The 27229-nt window shown below is 42.4% G+C and overlaps 1 protein-coding gene across 1 annotated transcript in view; it reads right to left on the reverse strand.

Moving 5' to 3' along the window:
• Nucleotides 1–27229, reverse strand: part of ADGRD2 (adhesion G protein-coupled receptor D2) — a 322967-nt gene that overhangs the window by 194069 nt on the left and 101669 nt on the right. Inside the window, exons 10-13 of the mRNA XM_029614032.1 lie at nt 25343–25477; nt 21816–21936; nt 15392–15497; nt 5666–5721 (exon numbers count right to left, since the gene is read on the reverse strand). Coding sequence (XP_029469892.1) covers nt 5666–5721; nt 15392–15497; nt 21816–21936; nt 25343–25477 — 418 coding nt within the window. The remainder of the gene's footprint in view (nt 1–5665; nt 5722–15391; nt 15498–21815; nt 21937–25342; nt 25478–27229) is intronic.

Consider the following 27229-nt stretch of genomic DNA (forward strand, 5'->3'; position numbering starts at 1 on the left):
CTGCCACCTGACTGGTAGAAGGAGCTGAAGACCTGCAAGCAGCTTGAGGAAGACTTATCCTCCTTTCAAATACTGTCCTGACTGTGCTCTGCCTTGCAGAAGGGGCTCCCTAACTACTGCGTCTATCACCATCCCCATGTGCATATTGGAGGGGATGCGGCTTCGTCAGGTGATGCTCCATCCAGAATTCCTTAAATGTCCCATTTGCCTCCCTCATAAGAACATAAGAACATAAGAAATTGCCATGCTGGGTCAGACCAAGGGTCCATCAAGCCCAGCATCCTGTTTCCAACAGAGGCCAAAACCAGGCCACAAGAACCTGGCAAGTACCCAAAAACTAAGAAGATCTCATGCTACTGATGCTGATCTCCTTTGCACAATAGTTACAAAATGTAAAGCATGGGTCCTCCCTGATTTTAAAATGGCTCCAGATCACAGATTTCTTTCATGATCCCTTGCCTCTGTCTGCATCCTTGGGGGGTGGATGATGGTGGCACTGAAGTGGTGATGGAGACAGAAGGAGCCTGAGAAACTAGGGCTGAGGATTCACTTATCCTCTATTTTTGCACTGTCAGTGTGGTCTGCTCTCCCTTACCAACATCAACTCCTCTCTCTCTCTCTCCTCCGTCACTGAAGTGGAGGCTAAAATATTACTCATTAATCCTCCTAATTCAGGGTCTGTAGCTAACAGCACTCTCATCTCTGATTCAGGAAATCTTTTAAAGGGAGATTCTTCAAACTCTGATTCAGAAGAAAAGGATGCCATAACTGTTTTTGCAGCCTCTGCTGCACCAGTGGTTGATTGTGCTGCCAGTGCTTTAGGTTTTACCACTTGCACATCAACTTCCACAGAAACTGATGGTGGTTGTACCCTACAGCTGCTGTCTGCCCTTTCTCTCTCCTCCAACACAACAGAATGTGTCTGAGATACAGCTGGTGCTGGCATATCCTCCTCGCCAAATTTCAATGTCTTGCAGCTTGATGTTGACATGTCTGCCTCTCCTGCTGATGTTTTGGATTTTAAAAAATCCCTCTTTATTTTAGTTGGGGGATTCATTATTGTCTTATAAAAGAATCCTTTCCCAAATGTGAGTTTCCTACAGCCTCTACCTTTGCCTGACATGATGTGATTTTATCAGGTGCTGTACCTGCTTACTGGGATTTAAATGATAGACTAGACAAAAGATGTTTAAATTGTTATTATTTTTAATCAGGTGAATGTGTATGACACCGACTACTAAAGTGAATGATCACTCTGTGTGTAAAGTTGAATAATACACAGACAGAATGCACTGCAGACTATTTTAATATACTATATTTTTCTCTTCAGACTAGTACACTGAACAACACACATGCACAAAGCAAAGAATGATGATTAATGCTATAATATATGCATGAGTGTAGCCTCGCATGCATTAGTACAGCACTAATAAAATTAATCTACAAAAAGGCTGGCTGTACCAATAATAGTGACTGCCTGCTTTCGTTGTAAATGCACTGACTCTAGTGTACAGACCCAGACAGATAGAGCACGTAGAAAAAAACCTCTCTGTCTTTGGGCACTGTGACACAGCTAGCATAGCACTGTCATGCGCTAGCTGCCTGTCTGGCACTGCTTGCTGGTTCACTGCAACAGGTCCAAATTAAAATCAATCACTGCACTGCAGACAGAAGCTGCAGCTTTCAGCCTTTCTCCAACAGGGAAGAAAAGACTTGACATACAAACTTTCCTCTTAAGAGGCAGTGATAGTGAGATGCTACAGAAAATAAAATTAAAAAACTTATGCAGATGAACATACACAACAGCCAAAAGGATTAGAATGCAATGTTTCTGATGTCGAAGAAGAGTGCATGGTTGATTAAGCACTGTGGAGTATGGAACAACACAGTTCACACAACAGCTAGCAGTGTTTCTTCCACAAGAGAAAGATTCAAATACACTTTGAAACAGTCTGCACATACTATAAGAAAAAATTACAGATCAGTGATTAGATGATTTAGAAAAATGCTTCACTCTGATACGTTCCCTTACATTATCAGTCTGGTTTCCTTGCCAGAAGATCCCAGTTACTCACTGACCTCTCACATGAGTCATAGGCACAAAGACTGGTTGCTATGGAAACTCCCACATGACCAGCCTTAGACAGGATCTATTTCTTTACAATGTTTTACAGCCAATACTTTTCTATGGGGAATGTAAATGAATGAAACAAATGACATATATTTCATTCATGGGAAGTGCCCATTCTTATTTGTGGGTCCAAACATGAAATGAATTAATGTCATTTGTCACAGATTGTCCATTTGTTTTAAAGAAATGACATCCCTAGAATCCAGCTTGGTTGGCAAGGGCACACAAGCAGCAAGGTGCTGTTATGTGTTGGGTGGGAGCTATATTTCCATGGTCTACAGGTGCTGAGGTCTCTAATCTCTATTGTGGAAGATAAGGCATTGGGAAGTGAAGTTTCCAGTTCCTATTTTTCTCTGCTTTTGTAGTTTGTATTTTTGGCAGGTATGGGTTTCTTAAAGAGGGTCCGAAAATTGGAATTTAATTCCGTGTGAAGTATGGTTGAAGAAGAATTATCTAACCTTTCGCAAACAGGTACAATGCTGGCATTTTCCACTTAAATTATTTGGTTATATGCTGGGCTGGGAAGGTGGCAATATGTATCCCTTTTAGATGTAGTATTTTATGTTTTATTTTATTTGTTTTTATTGGAAGTATTATTGACGTTTTTGAATTTGATGATTGTATTGACTTTTTAATGTTGTAAATCACACTGACCAGAATCACTCTGTGGGAGCAATATATAAGAATGCAGAAATAAATAATAAACATTAAGACTATGTAGAAGTTTGTGAGAGGAAGAGTTTTACATGAACTAATTCAACTCTGGTAACAGGTACTCCAAATCTTCTTTGGGAATTGGAGGAGACAGCACTATTCCACTACTAATATCAACCGGAGTCGGGATGAGTTCAGGCACACCAAGGGACAGAGCAGATTATTAGCTTTGGAGAACAGGTACCCCAAGATTGTCCCAGAGAATGGGATAAACATAGGACCATTTATTCAGGTAAGTCAGTTAAGGGCTATTATTACATTGCAAAATTCATCTACTTTATTTGATTCATTTCTCAGGAGGTGTACTATGTAAGGTCCTATTAGTATTGGACTTGTGTTCAGTAAATGTATTTCTTTGTTGGAACATCAGCTCACTGTGTGAGTGATTACTTAAGATTATTTGGTCCCTAGCCTAAAGGACTTGAAGAGAAATGTCCCCCTTGATCAGAACAAATCTAGGAGATAAATTGGGATGTGCTGCATCCCAAAAGCTCTGTAGTGACACCCTTATTGGTGCAGGAACACATGAAAGGGGCTACATAAACTTACATTGCATATTGTGGTGAGGTGACTCCCTTTCCACTAATTTACCCATAAATAAACCCTACAAAAGGCAGAGGGAGATAGAAACTTAGAATCCCCAGAGCAGAGAGATTTCTGCAGAGAAACTACATTCCCCAGAATTCAGGAGACACACCTTGGCCAATGGGGCTTTAGAGAGGAAGTCCCTGGGTGTAGATGCCCATTTCCTGGTTGACACACCTGAAGATACCTGTGAAGAAATGTAGGTGGAGGAGAAGAAGGAAAAGCTTCACCCAGGCAGTGAGGGTTTTAAACCCCAGACAGACCCTAGAGGAGACGGAGGTTGAATGCACTGTACCTCATGAACTCTGTCATGGAGACTGACTAAGCGTACTGTACAATATATTTTCTTTTCTTTGGGAGTTGGGACAACCTACAATTACTATCATCAAGGACTAAGGTCTGCATGTGTTTTCAGGTTAAAGGACTGTGCTAGAAGTGTTTATATTTTGGCGCTTTGATTATTTTATTTGTTTTCAGCAGAGCTGCAAGAAAGGGCAATGGGACTGTACCTGAAAGCACAATCAGTGGAGAGCAGGAGTGAGATTATGTATCAGCTCCTGTATGACCTTTTGAAGGGACCTGAGTTTTCTGGGGTTTTTTTGTTTTCATAAAGCTTTGTGGATATTGACTGGTTTTTTTTTTTTCCTTTTCCTTGCCACTGCAGAGAGTGGCTTCACTGTAAAGTCTGAACCATTGTGTTCTTTATTTTTTCTTCCTGGTTACATGTTTGGTTTGGGTCAGTCTGCTTCATAGGAAGGGATCTGGGATAACAGTTTCTGCCTCGCATAGTGGAGCAGCAACTGTTTTAATTGCCCTTGGGGCTGTAAGTGGGGCTGTGCCAGAGTCAGTGCATTATTGTCGCTACTGAACAGCAAGTACAAGGACAGAACTCACCATTTCTTTGTTGTGTGTGGCTAAAGGCCACCCCTGAGCCATACACAGAGTCTAGCGGTGAGGCGTATGGAGGCACCACATTACTACTGAGTAGAGATGTGAATCGTGTGCCCGATCGTCTTAACGATCGGGTTCGGCTAGAGGGGGGGAAAAATCTGATCGTGGGTGATGTGGGTGATGTGAATCGGAATTGGTTCCGATTCACATTGTTATTTTTTTTGTAGTGAGGCCCGACCCTTTAAAATTAACCCCTTACCTTCCCCCACCCTCCCGAACCCCCACAAAACTTTTTATGAGTACCTGGTGGTCCAGTGGGGGCGCGGGGACCAATCTCCCGCTCTCGGTCCATCGGCGCCATTTTGGCTGCCACTCAAAAATGGCGTCGATGGCCCGATAAAAAAAAACCCACCCGACCCTTTAAAAATGACCCCTTAGCTTCCCCCACCCTCCCGAGCCCCACAAAACATACCTGGTGGCCTAGTGGTGGTCCCGGGAGCGATCTCCCGTTCTCAGGCCGTCGGCTGCCACTCACAAAGATGGCGCCGATGGCCCTTTGCCCTTACCATATGACAGGGTATCCGTGCCATTGGCCGCCCTTAGTCACATGGTAGGAGCACTGGCTGGCCGGCACCATGTGATAGGGGCTGGCCAATGGCACGGATACCCTGTCATATGGTAAGGGCAAAGGGCCATCGGCGCCATCTTTGTGAGTGGCAGCCAACGGCCTGAGAACTGGGAGATCGCTCCCGGGACCACCACTAGACCACCAGGTATGTTTTGGGGGGCTCAGGGAGGGTGGGGGAAGCTAAGGGGTCATTTTTAAAGGGTCGGGTGGGTTTTTTTTTATCGGGCCATCGGCGCTATTTTTGAGTGGCAGCCAAAATAGCGCCGATGGCACGAGAGCGGGAGATCAGTCCCCGCGCCCCTACTGGACCACCAGGTAATCGTAAAACATTTTGGGGGGGTTCGGGAGGGTGGGGGAAGGTAAGGGATTCGTTTTATAGGGTCAGGGTGGGTTTAGGGGTTTTTTTGGTGTGCCGGTTTTCCCCGCCCTCCCCCGATTTACGATTTTTCACGATAAATCGGGGGAATTTCTATTGTAGCGTGACTCTTAACGATTTTTTACGATTTAAAATATATCTGACGATTGTTTTAAATCGTCAAAAAACGATTCACATCCCTACTACTGAGAAAGGCTCAAAACCCTGGTTTCAAGGATTCTTAGTGCATGCTATTGCAGGGGGGGGGGGGAGGTATCGGGTGAAGCACAGCCTGTGTTCTTGCTGCAGCTGGGATCCCACAACAACATTAACTTTTAATGATTGATAAAATGCAACTTACCTGACACTAAAATTCCAGAAAGCACAGATAGGTTCAACTAGCTTTTCAGGCACATCCTAGCAAATATGGAGTCAAAGTCAAAATAGAAAAATAATTTAATAAGTACAAGTTTGAGAAAAGGTAAAAAGAAAACCTGTTTAATGTGGTACACATACACCATATATCCCCAAATGTAGTGCTCAGTACACATACTGGTCAATTTTTAAAGCCTTGCGTGCATCAAAACTGTCTTGAACCTGCACGCACCGCGCAGATTTTAAAAAGCCTGCGGCAACACGCGTATCTCCTGTTACATGCACAAAAATCTTTTTGACAAAAAGGGTGGGGCATGGTCTGGGCAGGACATGGGCAGACCGGGTCTGGAGCATGAATTCAGCACGTAAGTATTTACGCACACAAGCACACCAGGATCCCCTACCACGTAACTTTACTTCTGCTATGGATAGTGTGTAAGTCATGTAACAAAAAAACTAGGCTAGTCAGCAGGGTTTTAAGAGTCGGGAGTAATAGGGTAAAAGGGAGGCAAGTTAGCTAGGTGGGTTAGGAAGTCCTCTCCTTTACTGGGGTGAACTGGGAAAAAGGGGCTATTGCGTCAGTGCGCGTAGCTACTAAAATTCTCCCCACTTACGTGCGTGAGGCGGCATTTGCGTGCATATGTGCATGTCAATATAAAATCATGAGCACATATGCGCGCATTTTATAACGCGTGCATATGAATGCATAAACGCACAAATGTTATAAAATTGCTGCAGCCATATGTGTGCTTGCCGGCAAACGTGCGCATATATACACCTGCGTGCGGGTCTTAAATTTTACCTCTAAGTCATTCAGAAATGGATATAACGGACTATTATAAATTCTGCCATAGAAAATGTTCATCCTTCACAGGCAATAGTTTATAATCACAGGACCTTCAGAAAGAATACATTTTTGTAAATGCACTTAAAAACAGTCCATAATGAAGGTCAAAACATGCCATTGTACTTTGCTTAAATAATGGCATAACCAGAATGGCAGCCCCACAAAGCTTCAGTGGATTGTTCAGTCTTCCCCTTGCCTTGATGGTCACTAAAATAAATTGAGGAAAATGTATTTAAATGCTGAAGAAAAAGTGGTGCAATGATTTTCTAAATGCTAATTGGTTCTTAATCAATTTACCCAAACACCCAATAAAAAAGAAAAGCAAAACTTGTTAAACATAACCCCCAAGGGTCCCCCTCAAATTAGAGTACACTCAGTTTATTCGTTTAAGACTATAGAAAATAAAGTATGCATTGTGAAAATCTAAAATTGCTTGTGCATCTTAAGTAAAGCCTATAAGTTAACTCATTTATTTATGGATAGTTTTTACATCTTAGACGTATATTTTCTGTTCTAGTGGATTTTAAGCCACATGCACGATACCTAGCATGCAAGGCTGGTGGAAGCTATAGGCGGACTAGGCGGTCGCCTAGAGTGCCACTGGTTGGGGGGCGCCAACGGCATGGTATCTCCTTCCCGCCTGCGTAGCCCAGAAGAAAAAGTGCCACGGCTCAGCTCTGCGCAGGCAGGAAGAAGGAGAAGCCATGCCATCGCCAGCAGAGGCAGAAAGAAGTAACAGCGGTATACGCCCCAGGCCTGGGCAGCAATGAAGAGCAGGATGAGGAGCAGCAGTGTGGCCAAGGCAGGAACCAGCAGCAGCTGCTGAGCAGCGCAGCCCCGCCTACTCTGAAAGGAGTAACATCGGCCTCATTCAGTGTTCAACTGTAGGAAAGGGAAGCAGCCTAGGCTGGGTGTTAGCTGAGGGAGGCAAAGAAATGTCAGACCCCACAGGCCTGAAGATAGAGGAAGAGTACTGAGGGCCATGGGGGCTGAAAGAGGAGGCTGTTGCTGTTGGCCTTGTGTTGCCAGGGAATGTGCAGTGAATGAGAGAGCATGTCTGTTTGTTTGTATGTATATGTGTATGAGAGAGGGCATGTCTGTGTGTGTGTGTATATATATATATATATATATATATATATATGTGAGAGAGAACACGTCTGTGTGTAAACATACATGAGAGAGAACACATGTCTGTCTGTGTGTGTGTATGTATGGCAGAGAAAGTATGTGTGTGTGTGTGCGCCCCTTCGTGCAACACCATAGTGCCACCCCATTCCTTGCCTGACCGCACTCAACTTCTCCCCTTAAGTACTCACTCCAGTCTTCCTCACTGCCTAATAACCTTAACCTACTATGTTCAGCCCAGCGCTCCATTGAACCACACAGCCAGTCCACTTCTTCCAGGCACAGCAAGCCAAAATGCGTCCAGCCTCCACTATCCCTATCCTTCAATGCCATACACCCATAACAGGAATTCCCACCAAGCAAGCCTTACAGCGCTCATTAATAACCCTTACGCCTATCCTAATTGCTCCAGTCACTCAACTTCTAGGCTTCACTCTATTCACCCTTACTCTTTTTAATGCGCAATCCCTTACTAAAAAATCCCTGATACTCAATGATTACCTTCTAGACGCCAAGCCAGACATATGTGCTATAACTGAAACATGGCTAAAACCCACAGATACTGCAATAATAAATCAATTACCAACTCAGAACTACAACATCTTCTCCCTCCCCAGACTGAAAAAAAGAGGCGGGGGCATCCTACTAGCAACAAAAAAAGGCCTCGGATTCACTCAACACTCGGTCATATCAGACCCTAAACTAGAAATCAGTTTCTTCACATCAGACCATCTTCAAATCCTTTTAGTCTACGCCCCCCCCCCCCCCCCCGGGGCTCTTGGAAACAGACACTTCTCCTATCATTGAATTAATCACTACCACTATCAATTTGGACGCCCCAGCAATAATTCTGGGAGATTTCAATCTACACGTAGATGACCTCACTCTCTCACCCAGCTGCGAAGCTTTCCTCACCTCCTTATCAGCTTTGGGATTCAATCAGATAGTCAACAAACTCACACACAAAGCAGGCCATACGCTGGATCTAATCTTCGTCAACTCAGGCATCAAGCATTCTTCTTGATCAATGATCAATGATCAATTGTGAATCTCCACCAGGTTCACAATAAATGAAACCATCCCGGTTCACGGACCCCAACCCTCCTTCCAATATAGAAGAGCATGCTCATCGGAAGACCTCAGCAATCAACTAACCTCACAACTCACTCGCATAGATCTCACCAACCCCAACACAGCTCTTCTATCCTGGAACAAAATTACTGAATCCATAGCTAACAATCTATACCCCCTTGTAACAAAAAAACCCAACACCAATGCGCCCAAAAGACACCCCTGGTTTAACCAACGAGCTCAGAAAACTGAAACAAAGCTTAAGACAGAAGGAGAGCAAATGGCGTAAAGCCCCATGTACGAGCACACTCTCCACCTATAAATTGGCACTTCACCATTACAAGACTTCCACTTCCAGATCCAAAAGGGACTTCTACGTGCACAAGATCCACGATCTCGTCTTCGATGCCAAAGCTCTCTTCGCCTTTGTTTCCAATCTAACCCAAATCAACGCACCAGTTATCCCTATCAATCAAGCACAATCAAAAGCCGAAGAACTGGCCCTGTTCTTCTGTAACAAATCTTTAATCTCTTAACTCAGCTGCCCAACTCCACCCCTCCTTACCTGAGTTCACTGCAACTAACAAACAACAAAACCATATATCTTGATTCGTTCGAACCCATCTCAGCCAAAGAGATCCAGTCACTCTTTAAGAAAATGAAGCCCTCCTCTCATCCTGCAGACCATATCCCTACCAAACTTCTCTTGACAATCCCGGACGCCATCTCGCAAATGCTGGTGGACATCATAAACTACTCTTTATCTCAAGGCTTTTACCCAGACGATCTCAAACTGGCTTCTCTCAAACCACTTCTAAATAAGCCAAACTTAGACCCCACTGACCCGAACAACTTCCAACTGATCGCCAACCTACCACTCATAGCTAAGATCCTGGAAAAACTAGTTAACATTCAAATCTCAGACTACATCGAAGACAACAAACTCCTCTTCCCTTCCCAATACGGGTTCCGCAAAGCTTCCAGCACAGAATCCCTCCTTGTATCGCTGACAGACTACCTTATTTTGGGTCTCGACAAAGGACAATCTTTCCTACTGATTCTGTTAGACCTTCAGCAGCTTTCGATATCGTTAACCACGCTATCCTCATAAACCAACTCTCATCAATTGGAATAACAGGTACGGCTCTAGCCTGGTTGAAATCTTTCCTCAACAATAGAGGCTACAAAGTGAAAATCCACAACAAAGAATCTCCCCACCATGACGCTCCTGTAGGAGTCCCACAGGGATCCTCCTTATCACCCACCCTGTTCAATAATTACCTACTCCCGCTGTGCCAGCTTCTAATCGACCTAAAACTCAAACACTTTGTCTATGCTGATGATGTCCAGATAGTGATCCCTCTTAAAGAATCCCTCATCAAAACTCTCGAATATTGGGAATCCTGCTGCTTAAAAATCAATGACCTGCTCGCCAGCCTAAACCTCATTTTAAATGCCACCAAAACTGAACTCATGCTAATTTCTCCAGAAAACAACAACAACTCCAGCACCCCTCCAAGCATCCCACTCTCCTCTCAAGTCAGAGACTTAGGAGCTATAACTGATAACAAGATGAATTTGAAAGCATTTGTCAACCGCACTACCAAGGACTGTTTCCACAACTCCAAGTGTTGAAAAGGATAAAACCGCTTTTCCATTTTCATGACTTTAGAACAATACTACAAGCAATAATCTTCGCAAAGTTAAATTACTGTAACGCTATCCTACTAGGTCTCCCAACTTCATACACCAAACCTCTACAGATTGTCCAAAATGCAGTAGCAAGAATACTTACAAACACCAGAAGAAGAGATCACATCTCACCCATCTTAAAAAATCTTCAATGGCTCCCTATTCACTTCAGAATCATCTTCAAGTCTGTCACCATCATATATAAGTCCATCCACCACCTCACATCACTTGACCTTCAATACCCGCTCAGCCAACATAACTCCCTAAGACCGACCAGAGAAGCTTACAGAGGATCCCTCCAGGTACCTAATACAAAATTCACGCAGCATATAACCTCAAGAGAACGGGCTTTTTCGACAGCCGGACCTTCACTCTGCAACTCCATCCCCACGAATCTTCGCCAGGAGCCTTGCTTGCCAACTTTCCGAAAAAGACTGAAAACTTGGCTATTTAAACAAGCCTTCCCAGACCACTCCTAAATCTCACCTTATCTACTCAAAGAATGTAGCCACACTGGTTCTGTAAATAATTTTATTTATGATGTTAACCTACTACTGTTTTTCTCTCTTCTCCCAGTTCCATTACCCTTGTTCATTGTAACTGCAACTCCTCTGCACTAGTTTCAGTTTTATTGTATTTTGCACACCTTGTTCAAATGTAAACCGGCATGATGTGATCTTATCATGAATGCCGGTATATAAAAAACCTAAATAAATAAAATAAATAAATATGAGAGAGAGCACATGTCTGAGTGTGTGTGTATGTGTGAGAGAAAGTGCATGTCTGTGTATAGCTGTATGTGTGTATATATGAGACAGAGGGCATGTCTGTTTGTGTGTGTATGATTGTCTGTCTGTATGTATGAGAAAGAGAGAGTGCAAGTCTGTATATGTGTATGTATGAGAGAGAGGACATGTCTGTGTGTGTATGAGTGAGTAAGCATGTGTGTATATATGAGAGATAGGAGAAAGTTTGTGAGCAATGACCCCTCGATCTCAGGGCATCTGGAAATCAAAAGATCCCAGATATGAACAGCAGAGGATTTTTATTTATTTATTTATTTGTTTGTTTATTTACTTATTGTTCTTTTTTATACCGATATTAGTAGCAACATCATATCGGTTTACATTTATCCTTATTAATTTTAATTATTGGGAGCTGTTTGATGTGTCTTCTGTTTTTAAATAGTTTATTGGTATTTGGAAATTTTGAATGTCTTTTAAATTACTGGATATTGTTCTATTCTTCAGCTATTTTGAAATATTTATTCTTATTAGTATGGTTTTACTCTATAATGTATATTTCTTGCTTCTTTTGTTTGTTTTATGAGGAATGGTGTTGTTTGTTTTCCAAAATATGGGCAGGGGGTAGACCTTCAGCCCTGCTTACCAGTTCCCTATCTCACTCCCCCATCCTGCCCCTTCCACCCACCTCTTTCTTTTCCCCACAGGCAGCTGTCCTTAAAACAAAATAGATTGAATGGGGGTTTGGGAGGCCCTGTTAACTTGAAGGTCACCATGCTATGCCCTGTGCTGTGATAGCCCTTGACTATCCCCAGACCCCTCTGTGAAAGGCAAAGGAAAAAAAAAAAGGGGGGGGGGGGAGGAGACGCCGGGCAGCATGCAGAGCTGCAAGGAGAAAGGGAGCCCCTGCCTGCTAGCTAAATCAATTGAATCCCTTCCTTAGCCCATCACAAGCTGCCCAGCTTCCCCCTCCACCCCTTGCTCCTAGACCCACCCCCTTCTTCCTTTAACCCATTCCTACCTACCCTGCCCAAAAATGTGTCTGTCCTCTTCCACCCCTATTGTGCCCTGCTCCCCAAGAGTTCCATGGTAGGGTCTTTGTTGCACTGCCTACAGAGTCTGGCTTCTTGTGGTTTCCAGTTCAGTTTTTGTCTACATGTTTCTATTTATAGTTTATGATGTCTTTATTCTGTATTTGGTGAGGATCTGGCTGTGATCAAGGTGAGGTACTCTGCTAGCTTGTAGTTTGTGTAGGGATCTCAAGCAGCCTGCTTTGTTCTATTTTCTTAATAGGAGGCATATTTGCTGTTTTAGGGCCTGGTGTAATATTTTCAGTGTTACTTTTTATAATTAGGGCTGTTGCTGTTTGAGTAATGGTAATTAGTGCTGTTTTGGTATGAGAGGTTTACTATATCAAAATTGTACTACAGTTTATTCATGGCTTTCTGAGGGTCAATCCTACACCCAGTGTCTTTTTACTTCTTACTGCAGAGTTTTCTAGTTGGCACCACAGGAATGCCTGTAAATATAATATACATGCTGTAAGTGATATTTTTACCTGTACTTTGAATGTTCTTTTTCATGTACAATTATCATAAATGCATAATTTTTAATTGTGTATGGAGAAGGTGTGATCCAGGAAGGGGGTGTGTGCGACAGGCTGTAAGTTTCATCTAGGAGCAGATTTTCAAAGGGTTCATGCGGAACCCTGAAAACCTGCTCCTGCACACGCCGAGCCTATTTTGCATAGGCTCAGTGGCACGCACAAGCCCTGGGATGCGCGTATGTCCCAGGGCTTTGAAAAAGGGGCGCGCCAGCAGCTGGCCGGTGCGCGCAAGATACGCCTGCCAGAGGCAGGCGTAAATAATTGAAACAAGGTAGGGCTGGGTGGTGGGGAAGGGAGGGGAAGGTGGGGGGGAGGGAATAGGGAAAGCCATCGAGGCTCCCCTAGGGCTCGGCGCATGCAAGGCTCTCCTAGGGCTCGGCGTGTGCAAGGTGCACAAATGTACCCCGCGCGCACAGATTTTAAAATCTGCCCCCTAGGGTGCAAAATATCCTTTACTGGCCCTGCTAGCAATTAGGTTTTTTAGTCGGGGTTAAGGCTACCTACATAAAGCCCTTTTATGCTAACCATTCATTGCTTTTGTCCTACAAACAACAAAAGAAGGGGGAGGCAGCTATTATGTGTTTTGCAATATAACAATGTTTCACATCATATTGCACAAATTATTTGTAATCATTGGCATGTCCTAATATTACGCAAAGAATTTGCAAGTTCATTACATATATCATTTTCTAGAGGCTGCAGTATATGTGATAAAATAGTACAATAGTCTTTACCTTTGTTCACATATGTCCAGAACAATTCATGAGGCATTCAACCATATGGCCATTGTTTTCTGTGCCCGTCTATATCTTGGATTCTACCTGGCAACATCCTATTACTGGACAGACAGTAGTCTTATGAAGCAAAATGCACTGTGACACCTATGGGGTAATATACCTCATTCAGTGCCTATGTAAATTGCTTTATTTAGGATTCACCATCAAGAGATCTGTAGGGGTAAGATTAACAGAACACTGTAGCTGTACTAATACTCAAAAATGCACTGCTCCATTTGATCAATGCTTTCATGTGTGATTAAGAATCAATGTTTAGAATGTTTTTGCACTACTTCCTCTTCAGTATTTAAATGCATTTTCCTCTTTTTGTTTTGGTGACAGTTAAGACTATTTGGAGATTGTCTGGACCATCAGCTGAAGCTTTGTAAGAAGATTTTCTCAAAAGCCCCCTGACACAGATTAATTTGAAACATGGCTCCATTTCAGGGTTGCTGTTCTGATAGAGTGGGAATTCTGGTTATGCTGCTATTTAAGCTAAGTAAACTGCATTTTTTGAGGTTCGTTATGGTCTGTTTTAAAGTGCATTTACAAAAATGTACTCTTTTTGAAGGACCTATGATTATAACCTACTGCCTGTGAAGGTTGAACATTGTCTGTGGCGGCACTTACGATGCTCCATTATATATATTTCTGAATGACTATGAGTGTTGAGAATTTGAGAAATACATTTGGGAATATATATATTGTGTGTGTTGTTAGTACTAATTTTCCCCGAAACCATTTTTTGCATAGCCTAATTACCTTGGTAATTTTTACACATGTCTTTCCACAATGTACTCAAGGTGAGGTACAGCAAATTTAAAAAAAGTTAAAACAACAATGAAATAGAACGGTCAGTATTAAAACCCTTAAATATTTTATAATGCCGTATTTATATATACAGTTTATATTGTGTGTGTGTGTGTGTACATATATGTACACACGCACACACATAAATCTATACACAAATACACACATACATATGCAGTATTAGATAAGGTCAATGTATAGAATCTACAGGAACATAGAACATTTCAGATTACACACATTAGCAATTCAGGACTCAGTAACTATAATTGATTATAGCTATATTTAAATACTTGACATGCTTTGGGTCTTGAGGTTTTTCTTCCTATGTTAATTAATCCTTACTACAGTAACTCATTTCACTGCTATAATACCATTTCAGCTTTGAGTTTGTGGAGGGAATTTGAATGAGGTCTAGACTGTTTCATTTGTTTTAAAGGGTAGTAATCCATTTTTGAAAGCAAATGAAAACAGAATTTTTGGACTTGTCCACTGAATTAAGTTGTGACAGATGTGAAGAAAAAATGTTCATTTGAATTATAATATTTGCTACATATATGCTAAATTTGTGCCCAAGTAAAATACTATTAAAAGTCTTTTTCTCTTCCTATTAACAATGAGCCCGATATTCAAAGCTATGTAGCCAGATAAGTAGTGACTTATCCAGCTAAGAAGCAGCGCTAAACATCTGACTACATTCAGTGGCCACCACTTAACCAGATAAGTCATTTATCTAGCTAAATAACGAAATAACTCAGGAGCAGGAATGGGCAGAGTGGGGCAGTGCTAATTATCTGGCTAATTTAGCTGGATAAGTGCCAGTGTTTGGACTTATCTGGAAGACTTGCCATAGAGCAGATTTAACTTAGTTGGATATAACTATCCAGCCATGCTGCTGAATATCCCATGTATGTTAGATAAATTTTATCTGGCTAACTTGCTTAGCCACGTTCTTCTCAGTATTGACCTCAATAGTTTAAATTCTAATATATGCCTTGAACAATGGTCAATTAGGGGACTAGGTAAACAAATTCTGTTATTATACCTGATTCTGGTGCCAGAGACGATAACGTACAGATGTGCTGATTTCTTGATTATCGCACAGCACGGTAAATGAAATAATTGCAGATCCTACCTGTGTGCTCAGATACCTGAGGAAAGCAAAAATATTCCATGTGCACCATATACAATATGAGATGTCATTACAATAATGTTAGTTTATACTGAGAAGGCAGGACACACTATTATGAAACCTTGGAGTCACAGTTCATACCCTATTCCACTTCTCCCCACACCTCCATGAGTGACTGAAGGGTATGTAAAACATATTCATCCACACATAAAATTTATAAGCGTGATATCAATCCAGAAAAGGACGTGTACAAATTTCTCTGTTCTGAACTCGTTTTCTGTTCTTCCATAAACCTCTGTGCTGAAAACTTCAGAGAGGGGCAAAATATTACAGTCAGGATTAAATCTCCATTAAGAGAAGTAAAACATTCTCTAGCTTTGCTCTAATTATTATTTTTTCTCATAGTCTAAAAAATGCACCAGGCCAAACATTTCCAGCATTCAGTCATTCCCACAGCTCAGGAATTTTGCAGAATTGAGGCCATTTAGAAGATAGTATGTATTCTATTTTTATTAGCAACTATATAATTTCAAATCATAGGAAATTTGGATTTAGGCTTAATTTCCCATGTTGAATAGCCATTAATCCTGAGAAACTCATTTTAAAATACAAGAAAGGAAGACTTCAAATACAAAGATAACTATGTAATATTATAAATGATATTAAACCCTGGAGTAGAATGATACATAGATTTCCATCCCCCTCTAGTGTCTGCTTTGATAGTTGCATAACTTGCGTTGTAGGGACAGTGGAAAGCTTGCATGCCAGCGAAAAAAAGGTTCAACAATCTTTAGACAAATCATGGTTCATACTTCATTTGCATGCACTGACACTTTTACAGGATGGCAAGAAAAGAGCAATTGTTCCCAAACAATTGTATTTTCACAACTAAAGCTGCTTTGGTTTCTGCCGTACATACGAACATTAGAAAGACTGATACTGAGACCTGAGAGGAAAGTAGTAAATGTCTTAATCTCCTCCAAGAATACATGGATCTAAGGGACATTTTAGAAAAGTTATAGACAAATTGCTAATGCTTTGACTAAGTAAAGAGCTTCCCCCACCTCTTAAATAGAGATTTGGTACTTCATTAGGCAATAACAAAAATGGCTACTTGACTTGGAGAAAATGATTGATGTATTTATTTATCCATGTATTGTATAGGGTAGAGTCCTGGTAGTAGCACTGGTCCTAGAAAAATCAGGATTCCTTGTACTTTAATTGGACCAATGCAAGAACTATCCAAACATGATAGTTAAGTCCGTTGTACATAGTCTCCCTCTATTCTATTTTATAGTCGTCCTCTTTATTTCAGTTTAACTATGCCTTTCTCCCTTCCCCCTCCTCATCCCCCCTTTTCCCCACACCCCCCTACCCCTATACCCTCCCTCCCCTCGCCCTACCCCCCAGCCTACCCTCCCCCTCCTCTCCTTTCCCCTGTTTCTCCCTTAAAGTTTCTGCTCCCCTGGTTCATTGTTTTATAGTTTATAGTTTTATTTTTTGTTTCAGTTTTGTTTTGCTTCTGTTTTTGTTTTCATATTTGTTAATAATTCTTATATTGTTTTAATGTCATATTGTTTTACTGTATCTCCCGCCTGAGTTCTTTGTAAACCGGCATGATGTGTTTCACGAATGTCGGTAAATAAAAGTTAATAAATAAATAAAAATAAATAAATAAAATGATGATACAGATGTTCTCTTGTGTGATCTTGAAAGATGAATGTAATGCACTTTGGGTATTTCTTATATTGGTCCAAAGAGAGGTCTCACAGCCTACAAAGAATCTAAAGATAAATTATCTTCAGTCTAGAACATTCTCACACATTTCTAGTTCAACTATTTCACAATGGTTATATTCTCTGCGGGTAATTTTCCAGGCACTTCCACAGGTAAAACAAAAATGGGCTTTACCCACAGAAATGGGCTTTTTAAAAATTGCCTGCCTGATATGTGTGTAGACGTTCAGACTTTTACCCAAGGTGTGAAGAAGTGTTCTGAGAGCAGATTTGGGCAGGGTTTCTAAGTATGCACATACTACTGCATTTTAAAAAATATGTATGCAGTTTTTCCCGGAAAAAAAAAAGATGTGCACCCACTAGGGATGTGCAGAGGGACGCCATACGTTGCATTCGGGATTCGTATTCTTTGGGGGAGGGCAGATACTTTACATTCGGCAAGGGGGGCCCCCAATAGGTACATGTGTTAATTCTTATTCGTTTCCCTGCTAAAATTGAATTAAGTACAACCCCCGATCCTCCTGACCCCCCAAGACTTACCAAAACTCCCTGGTGGTCCAGCGGGGGGTCCGGGAGCCATCTCCTGCACTCACACCCTCGGCTGCCGGTATTCAAAATGGTGCTGATAGCCTTTGACCTTCTATGTCACAGGGGCTACCGGTGCCATTGGTCAGCCCCTGTCACATGGTAGGAGCAATGGATGGATGGGAGGGTCCCCCAAGACTTGCCAAAAGTCCCTGGTGGTGCAGCGGGGGTCCGGGAGCGATCTCCTGCACTTGGGCTGTCTGCTGCCAGTATTCAAAATGGCGCCGATAGCCTTTGCCCTCACTATGTCACAGGGGCCAAAACAAAAATTTTCAGGTTTTTTGAACCAGCTAGAGATTCATTTTGTATACAAGAAAAAAAATGGCCATTTTCAGTTCAGATTTCAAATTTGTATCAAATGACTGCACATCCCTAGTAGTTTTGATAGGATAAATATGAAAGGCAAAATACATAACACAATAAAAATTGTCAATTAAATAAAAACAGGTGTAAAGTCTGTGGGTAAAAAATACATCAATGTGTACAGTTACAAAATTACCCCATAATAGCAAATAAAAGCCTTAAACTCTCCTTTAACAAAATTCAATTTTATACTTGGCTTATGGTTTCCTAATTTCGTCTTCTTTATATTTTCCTTTTGGAAATCTTACATAATGAAGCTATGTGGAGACATCACAACATAAAGTTATGAAGGTCTGGTATGAAATACAGGGGCATTGACTTCTGTGAGGAGGATGAGGGAAAGACATTTGGAGAGCTATAACAGGTAATTCAATATAAGTATTTGAATTAATCTTGATAAGAGTCTTAGCTGGACCTGAAAATGTCAATAAGTTATACTCACATAATCCAAAAAGAGGAAAGTTTAATGTTTTTATTTAGATTCACAAAATATTAACTTAACAATGTGTCCAAAAATAAAACATCACACACACTCACACTCACTCTTTTAAAAACATTCGCATTGAGAGTACACAACAGGTTAACATGTAGAAATCTTTAACATATATTGTAATATAACCTACACTTCCCTGTGGAACATGCCACTTACAAACTCATTAATACTATATAAATTAATACAAGTTGCATTATAAGCTGGTATCTCCTGTGTGATCTCTCTTGCGAATCTCTAATGCTGAAAATGGAATAAGACTGAGTGGTCAGTCTTATTCCATTTTCAGCATTAGAGATTCGCAAGAGAGATCACACAGGAGATACCAGCTTATAATGCAACTTGTATTAATTTATATAGTATTAATGAGTTTGTAAGTGGCATGTTCCACAGGGAAGTGTAGGTTATATTACAATATATGTTAAAGATTTCTACATGTTAACCTGTTGTGTACTCTCAATGCGAATGTTTTTAAAAGAGTGAGTGTGAGTGTGTGTGATGTTTTATTTTTGGACACATTGTTAAGTTAATATTTTGTGAACCTAAATAAAAACATTAAACTTTCCTCTTTTTGGATTATGTGATATAGATGAAATAGAGGAATTGGTTTCACATTACCCAATGTATGTACCTAATAAGTTATACTCATACATTAGACCTTTTAGTTTGACATAAGGAATGCCAAGACCTTTTACTATCTTAAAAATTAGATTGTTGATATTCAGCACCACTTAGTTGATTAAGGTCCAATGTAGCCGGCTAAGAGGCAGTATCTGAAAATTTGGCTGGGCTGGTAGGCTGCCACTTTGCCAGCTAACATTTTATGTGGCTCAACAGTTAACCAGATAAGTGAAGAGCAGGTAGGAGCTACTTAGTAGGTGCAAATTATCAAGCTTATGCGGCTTAGTTAACCGGATAAGTCTAGGACAGCCATTTGGTTGCCCTATAGTTAGCTAGAGAAACTTATATGATTAACTATAAGATATGAAACCACCACGGTATATAGAACCGGAAGGTACAGCAACAAAGCACAAAGCAACACTATCATGCACAAAAAAGTGCCTCAGCAAAATTATAAATTATAAGAATTAAAAAATGTATGTTAACCAAATAGAGCAAATATAACAATTTTTAATACATGTAGAGAGAGACTTTAAAAGCCTTGTGCACACAAAAATGGCCATATCTGCACATAAGAGGGCTGCGTGGGAGCTATGTGAATTTTAAATAGCCAGGGAGGGCGTGCATACATTGAGGTACGCACACCCAGAATAAGTAGGTGGAAAGGGGCAAGGCATGGATGTTCCAGAGGCAGGGCCAGCACTGATGCCTGTAACTCCTAATTTTCCTCAGCTGGCATGTGTATGTTATGTGCGCCACTTTGCTACAACTCCTTGTTAGATGCAGGAGTCTGGTGAACATTGGGGGGAGAAAGAGAGCGTGAGAGAGCCTCTTTGTAAGGCTCAGTCTGATACTCTATATACGGACCTTTGTAAGGGGACACTTTGCATCGGGCTGAGTTTTCGGGAGGTGGGTTGGGAGGTGGTTTTACAGACACATTCAGAGGTATCCATTGTAAAATTGACATTATTAAATAATTGTTGATCTTATAAGTGATGAAAAGGAGTTGATCTAATCAATGCGGCTAGCAGAGACAGCAGAGTACAAATCCACTCCTCTTGTTAGACTTTTCATTACTTGTAAGGTCTAAAATTCTTTAATGATGTCAATTTTACAATGGATACCTCTGAATGTGTCTGTAACAACACCCCCCTAACCCCAACCCACCTCCCAAAAACTCACCCCGATTCAAAGTGCCCCCTTACAGTGGGCCATATATAAGAATATCAGACAGAGCTTCATTTTCTCTCTCTCTCTCTCTCTTTCTCTCTCCCTTCTTGCACCTAATGAGGATCTGTGGTGTGCATGAAGAGCATTTTATAACCTACATGCATAGGCCATAAAATGGCACACAGCCCTGTTTAAAATCTACCCGTTAATGTGTACACAGACAAACAAACATATTAAAAACTACACACATTCTCAACTATAGGCCACAGTTTTGCCAGCACAGAGGTGGCTCAGAGGACACAGACAATTAAGAACAACGAATATGAGCACACAATATAAAGGCAAATGACTGTATATTCATATAATTGAAATGGTGGTTGCTACAACTTACATAAGAACATAAGATATGCCATACTGGGTCAGACCAAGGGTCCATCAAGTCCAGTATCCTGTTTCCAACAGTGGCCAATAGGGATATGAATCATTTTTGAACGATTAAAATTATCGTCAGATAATTTTAAAATCGTCCAAAATCGTTAGAGTGCACGATACAATACAAATGCCCCCGAATTATCGTCAGGGGCATTTGTATTGTATCGTTAAATAGGGCGCGGGAAAACTGGCACACCAAAACAACCCTAAAACCCATCCTGAACCTTTAAAACAAATCCCCCACCCTCCCGAACCCCCCCCCCCCAAAATGTTTTAAATTACCTGGGGTCCAGTGGGGGGGTCCCAGCGCGATCTCCCGCGATCTCCCGCTCTCGGGCCACGGCTGCGTTGAGAAATGGCGCCGGTGGCCCTTTGCCCTTATCATGTGACAGGGCAAAGGTAGCGCCGGCGCCATTTTGGTTCCTGGCTCCCGACGTCACGCGTGCAGGAGATCGCTCCCGGACCCCCGCTGGACCCCCAGGGACTTTTGGCCAGCTGGGGGGGGGGGCCTCTTGACCCCCACAAGACTTGCCAAAAGTCCAGCGGGGGTCCGGGAGCGACCTCCTGCACGTGGGCCGTATTGCCAATCTTCAAAATGGCGCCGGCGCTACCTTTGCCCTCACTATGTCATACGGGTGAATATTTTAAGCACCACATTTATTGTCCAACCAGACCTGCTCAAGAAGATCCTTGCAGAGGATAAGCAATAGATAAAAATTATAATAAAGGTAGACCCAGACCAATTCCTGACACTCTATCTCAAACATCCAAACATTCAACAGTGATACAGAGATTGATTTTGTACCACACATTCTACACCAAAAACCACTGCCTGGTCAATATGAGGAAAATAACGCTTGCAAGCCATTTTGAAAACATTTGTATACTTTGGATGTGTAACTTAGCTTTTGTGTTGTTGAATTAACAAATACATACGCACTTGTATCTACCATCAGACACAGCATAATCCTGGATAATGACTTCACCATTTTCATTCCCCATAAAATTTTGAAGTGAGCCATATCCATACCAGGTGTTGACAACAGTGACTTTGGTAAAACCTAAGCAAATGAGAACAAAAATATATTAAGAACAGAGATAGAGGACCACAAGGAATAAAGACTATGGCCTTTCGTTCACAAAATTCAAGCGCACAAATATAGATCATCTTCTGGGTATTAAGAAGACAGGGATCACATTCAATCCCAAGGCCAAGTCATGACAGTCTCAATCCAACCCTGGAGTGGATTCTCCGTATCAGGAAGAGGGTATACTTCCAACACTCAAGGTGTTATATACGTTCTTGAGTTCCTGTGCTGACAGAAACAAAATAAACTAGTTTTGATACTAGATTTGGTATTTTAACACAAGAATCTTACTGTGATACTTGGCCTAGTGCAGTGGTGACCAATCTGTGGCACAGGAGCCTATATGGCTCTTTCATGTGCAAAATCTGGCTCTTGCCTTCCTGTCCCTCATATCAGCTGGGCAGCACTTTGGAGGGAAGGAGAAGAGGGGCTAGTGCTGGGAGCATACATAGCATAACAGAGCAGCAAAGAGTTGTTCTGCTTTAATCCCTCCCCTCCTGTCCTCGCAATGCTGCTGGTTGTAATAGACACAGAGATGGAGGGGTTATATTGGGCAGCAGAGGTGTTTCTGTGTTCTTCCCTGTTCTGCTCCTCCCCTCCTGCCTGCAACAAGCAGGCCTGGATGAGAGGAAAGGAGGGGTGAAAACTGGAGCTGAAAAGACAGCAGAAAAGAGACAGTCAGTTACCTGATCTGACCCTCCCCATCCTCTCAGCCTCTCCACCTTCTGACTGGAGTGGACGGCTCTTCTTTGCTGTGCTATCTAGAAGGGAGAGGCTGGAGAGGACACTGCCCCAGTTCCAGCAAATTACTTTGCTCCCAGAAAACAACAGTGTAGAGGAAGACGTCACCTTGAGCACCAGTCAGACCAGAATGATTTGTGGCAAAGGAAAGGGAAGTGAAGGCAAAAGGAGAATGTTGTCTGCCTCTCCCTCTTCCTGAAGTCAGAAATAGAAATTAAGCTGAACTTCCTTATTCCTCCCCAAGGTCTATGCTGCCACAAGTTCCCTCATACCTACTGCAAAACCAGGGCTGGGGGGGGGGGGGGGAATAGAGAGATAAGGGGCTACATGAGTGCCACTGGGGCAGGTTATGTGTTAGTGTGGGGGCATGAGAAAGCCAGTGGGGGAGAGTATGAGTTAAATAAAACCATAGGTGGTGATAAGGTGTGTGTGTGTGTAAGAGCCAGAAATTTTGTTGGGGAGTGGGGCTGAGATAGTGATAAGAGTGTGTGTGAAAGAACCAGATGGGAGGGAGGATGGGTAATAAAGTGCCACAGGTGAAGGGAGGGTGACAGAGAGCCAGAAGTAGTGAAGGGGAGAGAGAGATAATGAAATCCAGAGGTGTAATGGTTATAGAGGGGAAGAGAGATAGTCAGAGATGGTAATTGGAAGGGGGAAAGGTTTGAGAGAGAGAGACAGGGAAGTGATGAAGGGGCAGGAGGATGTGAAAGTCAGAATGGGTGATGGCAGAGAGTATAAGAGAGTCAGAGAGATTTCTGGAGGGAAAGAGATTTCTGGGGGTCAGACAGAGACAGAGAGAATGGGTGGGGTAGGGGGAGAGAGAGAGGAGAGGGAGAAGGCACAGGGATACTGGTGCTTGGCAGAAGAGGATAGGGAAGGGAGGGGAATGGAAGGGGAGGGGCAGTGGGAAAAGAGAAGGGGTTGGGAGATACTGGTGCTGTACAGAAGGTGGGATGGGGAATGAAGTATCACAAGTGTTTGGATAAGAGGTATGATGTTGGGGCTGCTAAGCTTTCATCATTGTTCTTGTGGGAGGCAATGCTATTCTGGATCTGCTGAGAGAGACTAGTGGGGCAAGAGTGATGGACTGAGAGAGAGAGAGAGAGAGAGACTGACGGGGACAGGTTGGGAATTAAGAGATAGAATGTTGGAAGGATTGCTAGAGATAGAGTGGACAGATTGAGAGACAGACTGGTGAGAGGATGAAGAGAAACTAGTAAGTATAGGATGGAAGAACTGAAAGAGGGACTGATAGGGAGGGTGGGGAAAAGTGGGAGGATTTAGATTGGATTGATTGAAAATGGTGGGGATAAGGTTGGGGAATGAGAAAGAGACTGGTAATATGATTGAGAGAGGCTGGTGGGGACAGGGTGTGGGATTTGAGAGATAGAAAAACTGGTCAGGACATGCTGAGGGAATTAAGAGAGAGAATGGTGGGAGTACTGAGAGAGACTTGTGGGGAATTAAGAGAGACTATTGAAGGTATGGGGGTAAGGGCCCATTCACTCTGTCTTTTGATAATGTGTGGATCTTTTGGTACTGTACATACTGCTTTCTTGGTTCTCAATGTGTGAAAGGTTGGTCACCCTTGATCCAGTGCAGATTTTCCCAACCCTCTCCTGGAGGCACATCTAGCCAGTCTAGTTTTTAGGATATCTGTAATGAATATGCATGAGAGAGATTTGCATACACTGGGTCTCCAAGGCCCCAGTGATGGAATCTGGATTCCAGACAAGATCCAGGCATTGGACCTGAGCCTAGGTGACAGGACCTGGCCTCTGTGTTGGGACCCAGCATCAGTCCTGGCACTAGGCTAAGGCCCCAGCAAAAGGACCCAGGGTTTGGACCTGGGCTTAGGCTGAGGCCTTGGTATCAGGTTTGGGTGAAGGCCAATGCCTTAACAACAGGACTCGGACTCCAGGCTGGGCCCCAGCATTGGCCAGATCCTAGGCCTTGGGCTGGGCGCCAGCACTGGGCCTAAGCCTATGCAATGGGACCAGACCTCAGGCTGAGCCTTGGTAGTAGGGCCTAGGGCTCAGGCCAGCCGCATTGAAGAGAGCCCCAACAGGCAGGGTAAGTGAAGGACAGGTAGGTCCTAGCACCAGCAATTTTTGAAGGGTGGGAGAATTGGGGTGAAGGGGAGCGTGAGGAGGCCATGTTTTGTTTTTTGGGGGTGTTATTTTAAATGGTGTTTTAATTTCTGCAAACTACAGAAATGAAATAAACATTAAATGAAAGAATACCTAGGGAACCCCCCCACCCCCACCCTAAAAAACAAAAAACAAAAGTATCAAAATTGTTTTTCCTGCACATTCCTAGTACTTAATAGTTCTATGCATTTTTTTGGAGTACTTTGAGTTGGTTTGCTACATGAAATGAAAAAAATGACAATTTCTTCTAAATTCATAAGTTGTTGTTGATATCTTTTATGTTAGACTAACTCAGTATTTCTGTGACTAACTTTTGAGAGATTATCCAATGAAGGGAGCATAGCTCACAAAAGTAAGTCACAGATATACTGATTTAGTCCAATAAAATAGGTATCACAATTTATTTGTTGATCCCTAATTCTACATAACCACATTGATTAATGGAGCAACAACAATACTTTTCTTATAACATCGGAACTGACACGAACCTTTTCCTGCAAGTCGTTTGGCATCTTCATATGGAACTTCAATTTGATCAGCCTTCTCAGCATGATTATTCAGTACCATATAAACATCACTGCCGGTATCCTCTCTTGTGAACTCTACTTGACGGACTTCAATTTCTGGGAAAGGAGGAAAAAGTACTACATGAATAATATTTTTCTTTAAAAACTTGATGCCTTTTTGGAAACATACAGTTGGAAAATTATATTAGAATTTTGATTACTGAGGTTCAATGAATGGAGGTGTATCCTACCAGTTAAAGCACTGAGCTAGATGGAAGAGTTATCCTAGTAGCTTTATTGGTTCTGGAGACTGGATTATGTTTGGCTTGTGTAGTGCTCTCTTACCTCTTTCTATGTGCATATCATGCAGGAACAGTTAGGACACCAATGATTTGTAATGCTGAGATCTTTTGAGACAACTGTAACATGGCTGCTCCCAGCTATATCACTGCACCATGTGACTGCATTATGCTTCAGAACACCTGACTAAGGGAGGTGCAGGATTTTTCAAGATCCCAGGTTTCCTTGGGCAGGAGGACAGTTACAGAGAGAGAGAGAGAGAAAGAAACTGGAAAACAGGCTAGCTCTGTCTTACGGGCTGATTCAGTAAAGTCCGCGGGAAAGCGCGCACAGGCCACTTGCCTGTGCGCGCAATTCAGTATTTAAATGAGGCCCGGCGGTAGAAACAGGCAAAAGGAGGCACTAGGGACACTCAATTTTGCCGGCGTCGGTTCTCGAGCCCGCTGACAGTCACGGACTCGGAAACCGGATGCCGGCAAAATTGAGCGTCCGGTTTTCGACCCGACAGCCGCGGGCCGACTTCAAATTTTTTATTTTTTTTATTTTTTTACTTTTTTTACCCTTTGGGACCTCCGACTTAATATCGCCATATTAAGTCGGAGGGTGCACAGAAAAGCAGTTTTTACTGCTTTTCTGTGCACTTTCCCGATGCCCGAAGAAATTAGCGCGGGAATACCTAATAGGGCCATCAACATGCATTTGCATGTTGAGGGCGCTATTAGGTTCGGTGGGTTGGACGCACATTTTCGGCCCCTTACTGAATAAGGGGTAAGGGAAAATGTGCGTCCAATGGCGGGTTACTGTACTATATCGGCCCGTTAGTTGGGAGAGAACTGCTAATCTCTGCAGGGATCTTGATAGTGAGTTTCCTGCTTAGCTTGGGCTGGTAAACACAAAGAGCAAGTAGACTGTGTGAAACAGGCTGCTGCAGGAATTGTTAAATCCCTGCAGCGAGGACTAGAAGTCATCATTGCTGATTCTTCAGACAGCAAGAGAGTTGCATATGGAATTGCTAAGGCCTTACAGTACAAAGCAGGAAGCTGTGGATTGTTATATTTCTAGACAGAAGAATTGGAAGAGGGCTCCAAGATCCAGAAGTGACAATCTGGGGATTATCTAGTAGTCTTGGGGAGGCAAGACTGCTTTTTGACACAAACACAATGGAAAAGACTTTGGTACAGAGCTCTGTTATTTTCTGAGATGCTATTTATCTATTGTGAAATTTCCTATTAAGTAAAAGAGAGCTGTTTTTCTGCATCCTCTGAAAGCCTATGGATTACAATTACTTTTAGTTTTTAGCTGGTTAAACATTAACCTTTGAATCCCTGGCCCAGAAGCATCACTAGACATAAGTATTTGGTGTGGCAACAATGGGCCAAGCAAAGTATGAAAAGTGGCAAGCCAAAATATATACACATCATGCCCCCGCCCCCCCCTCACACCTTGCCATTAAATTGGCTATAAAAGATACAATAAAAAAAGTCCCAAGGTCCTTCTGAGCAATTACATTAAAAAAAACAACCTGGCTAGTTTCAACCTACCAGTGAAACAACCATTAAAATTATTTGA

Source organism: Rhinatrema bivittatum, chromosome 8 (assembly GCF_901001135.1).
Source record: "Rhinatrema bivittatum chromosome 8, aRhiBiv1.1, whole genome shotgun sequence".
Lineage (NCBI taxonomy): Eukaryota > Metazoa > Chordata > Amphibia > Gymnophiona > Rhinatrematidae > Rhinatrema > Rhinatrema bivittatum.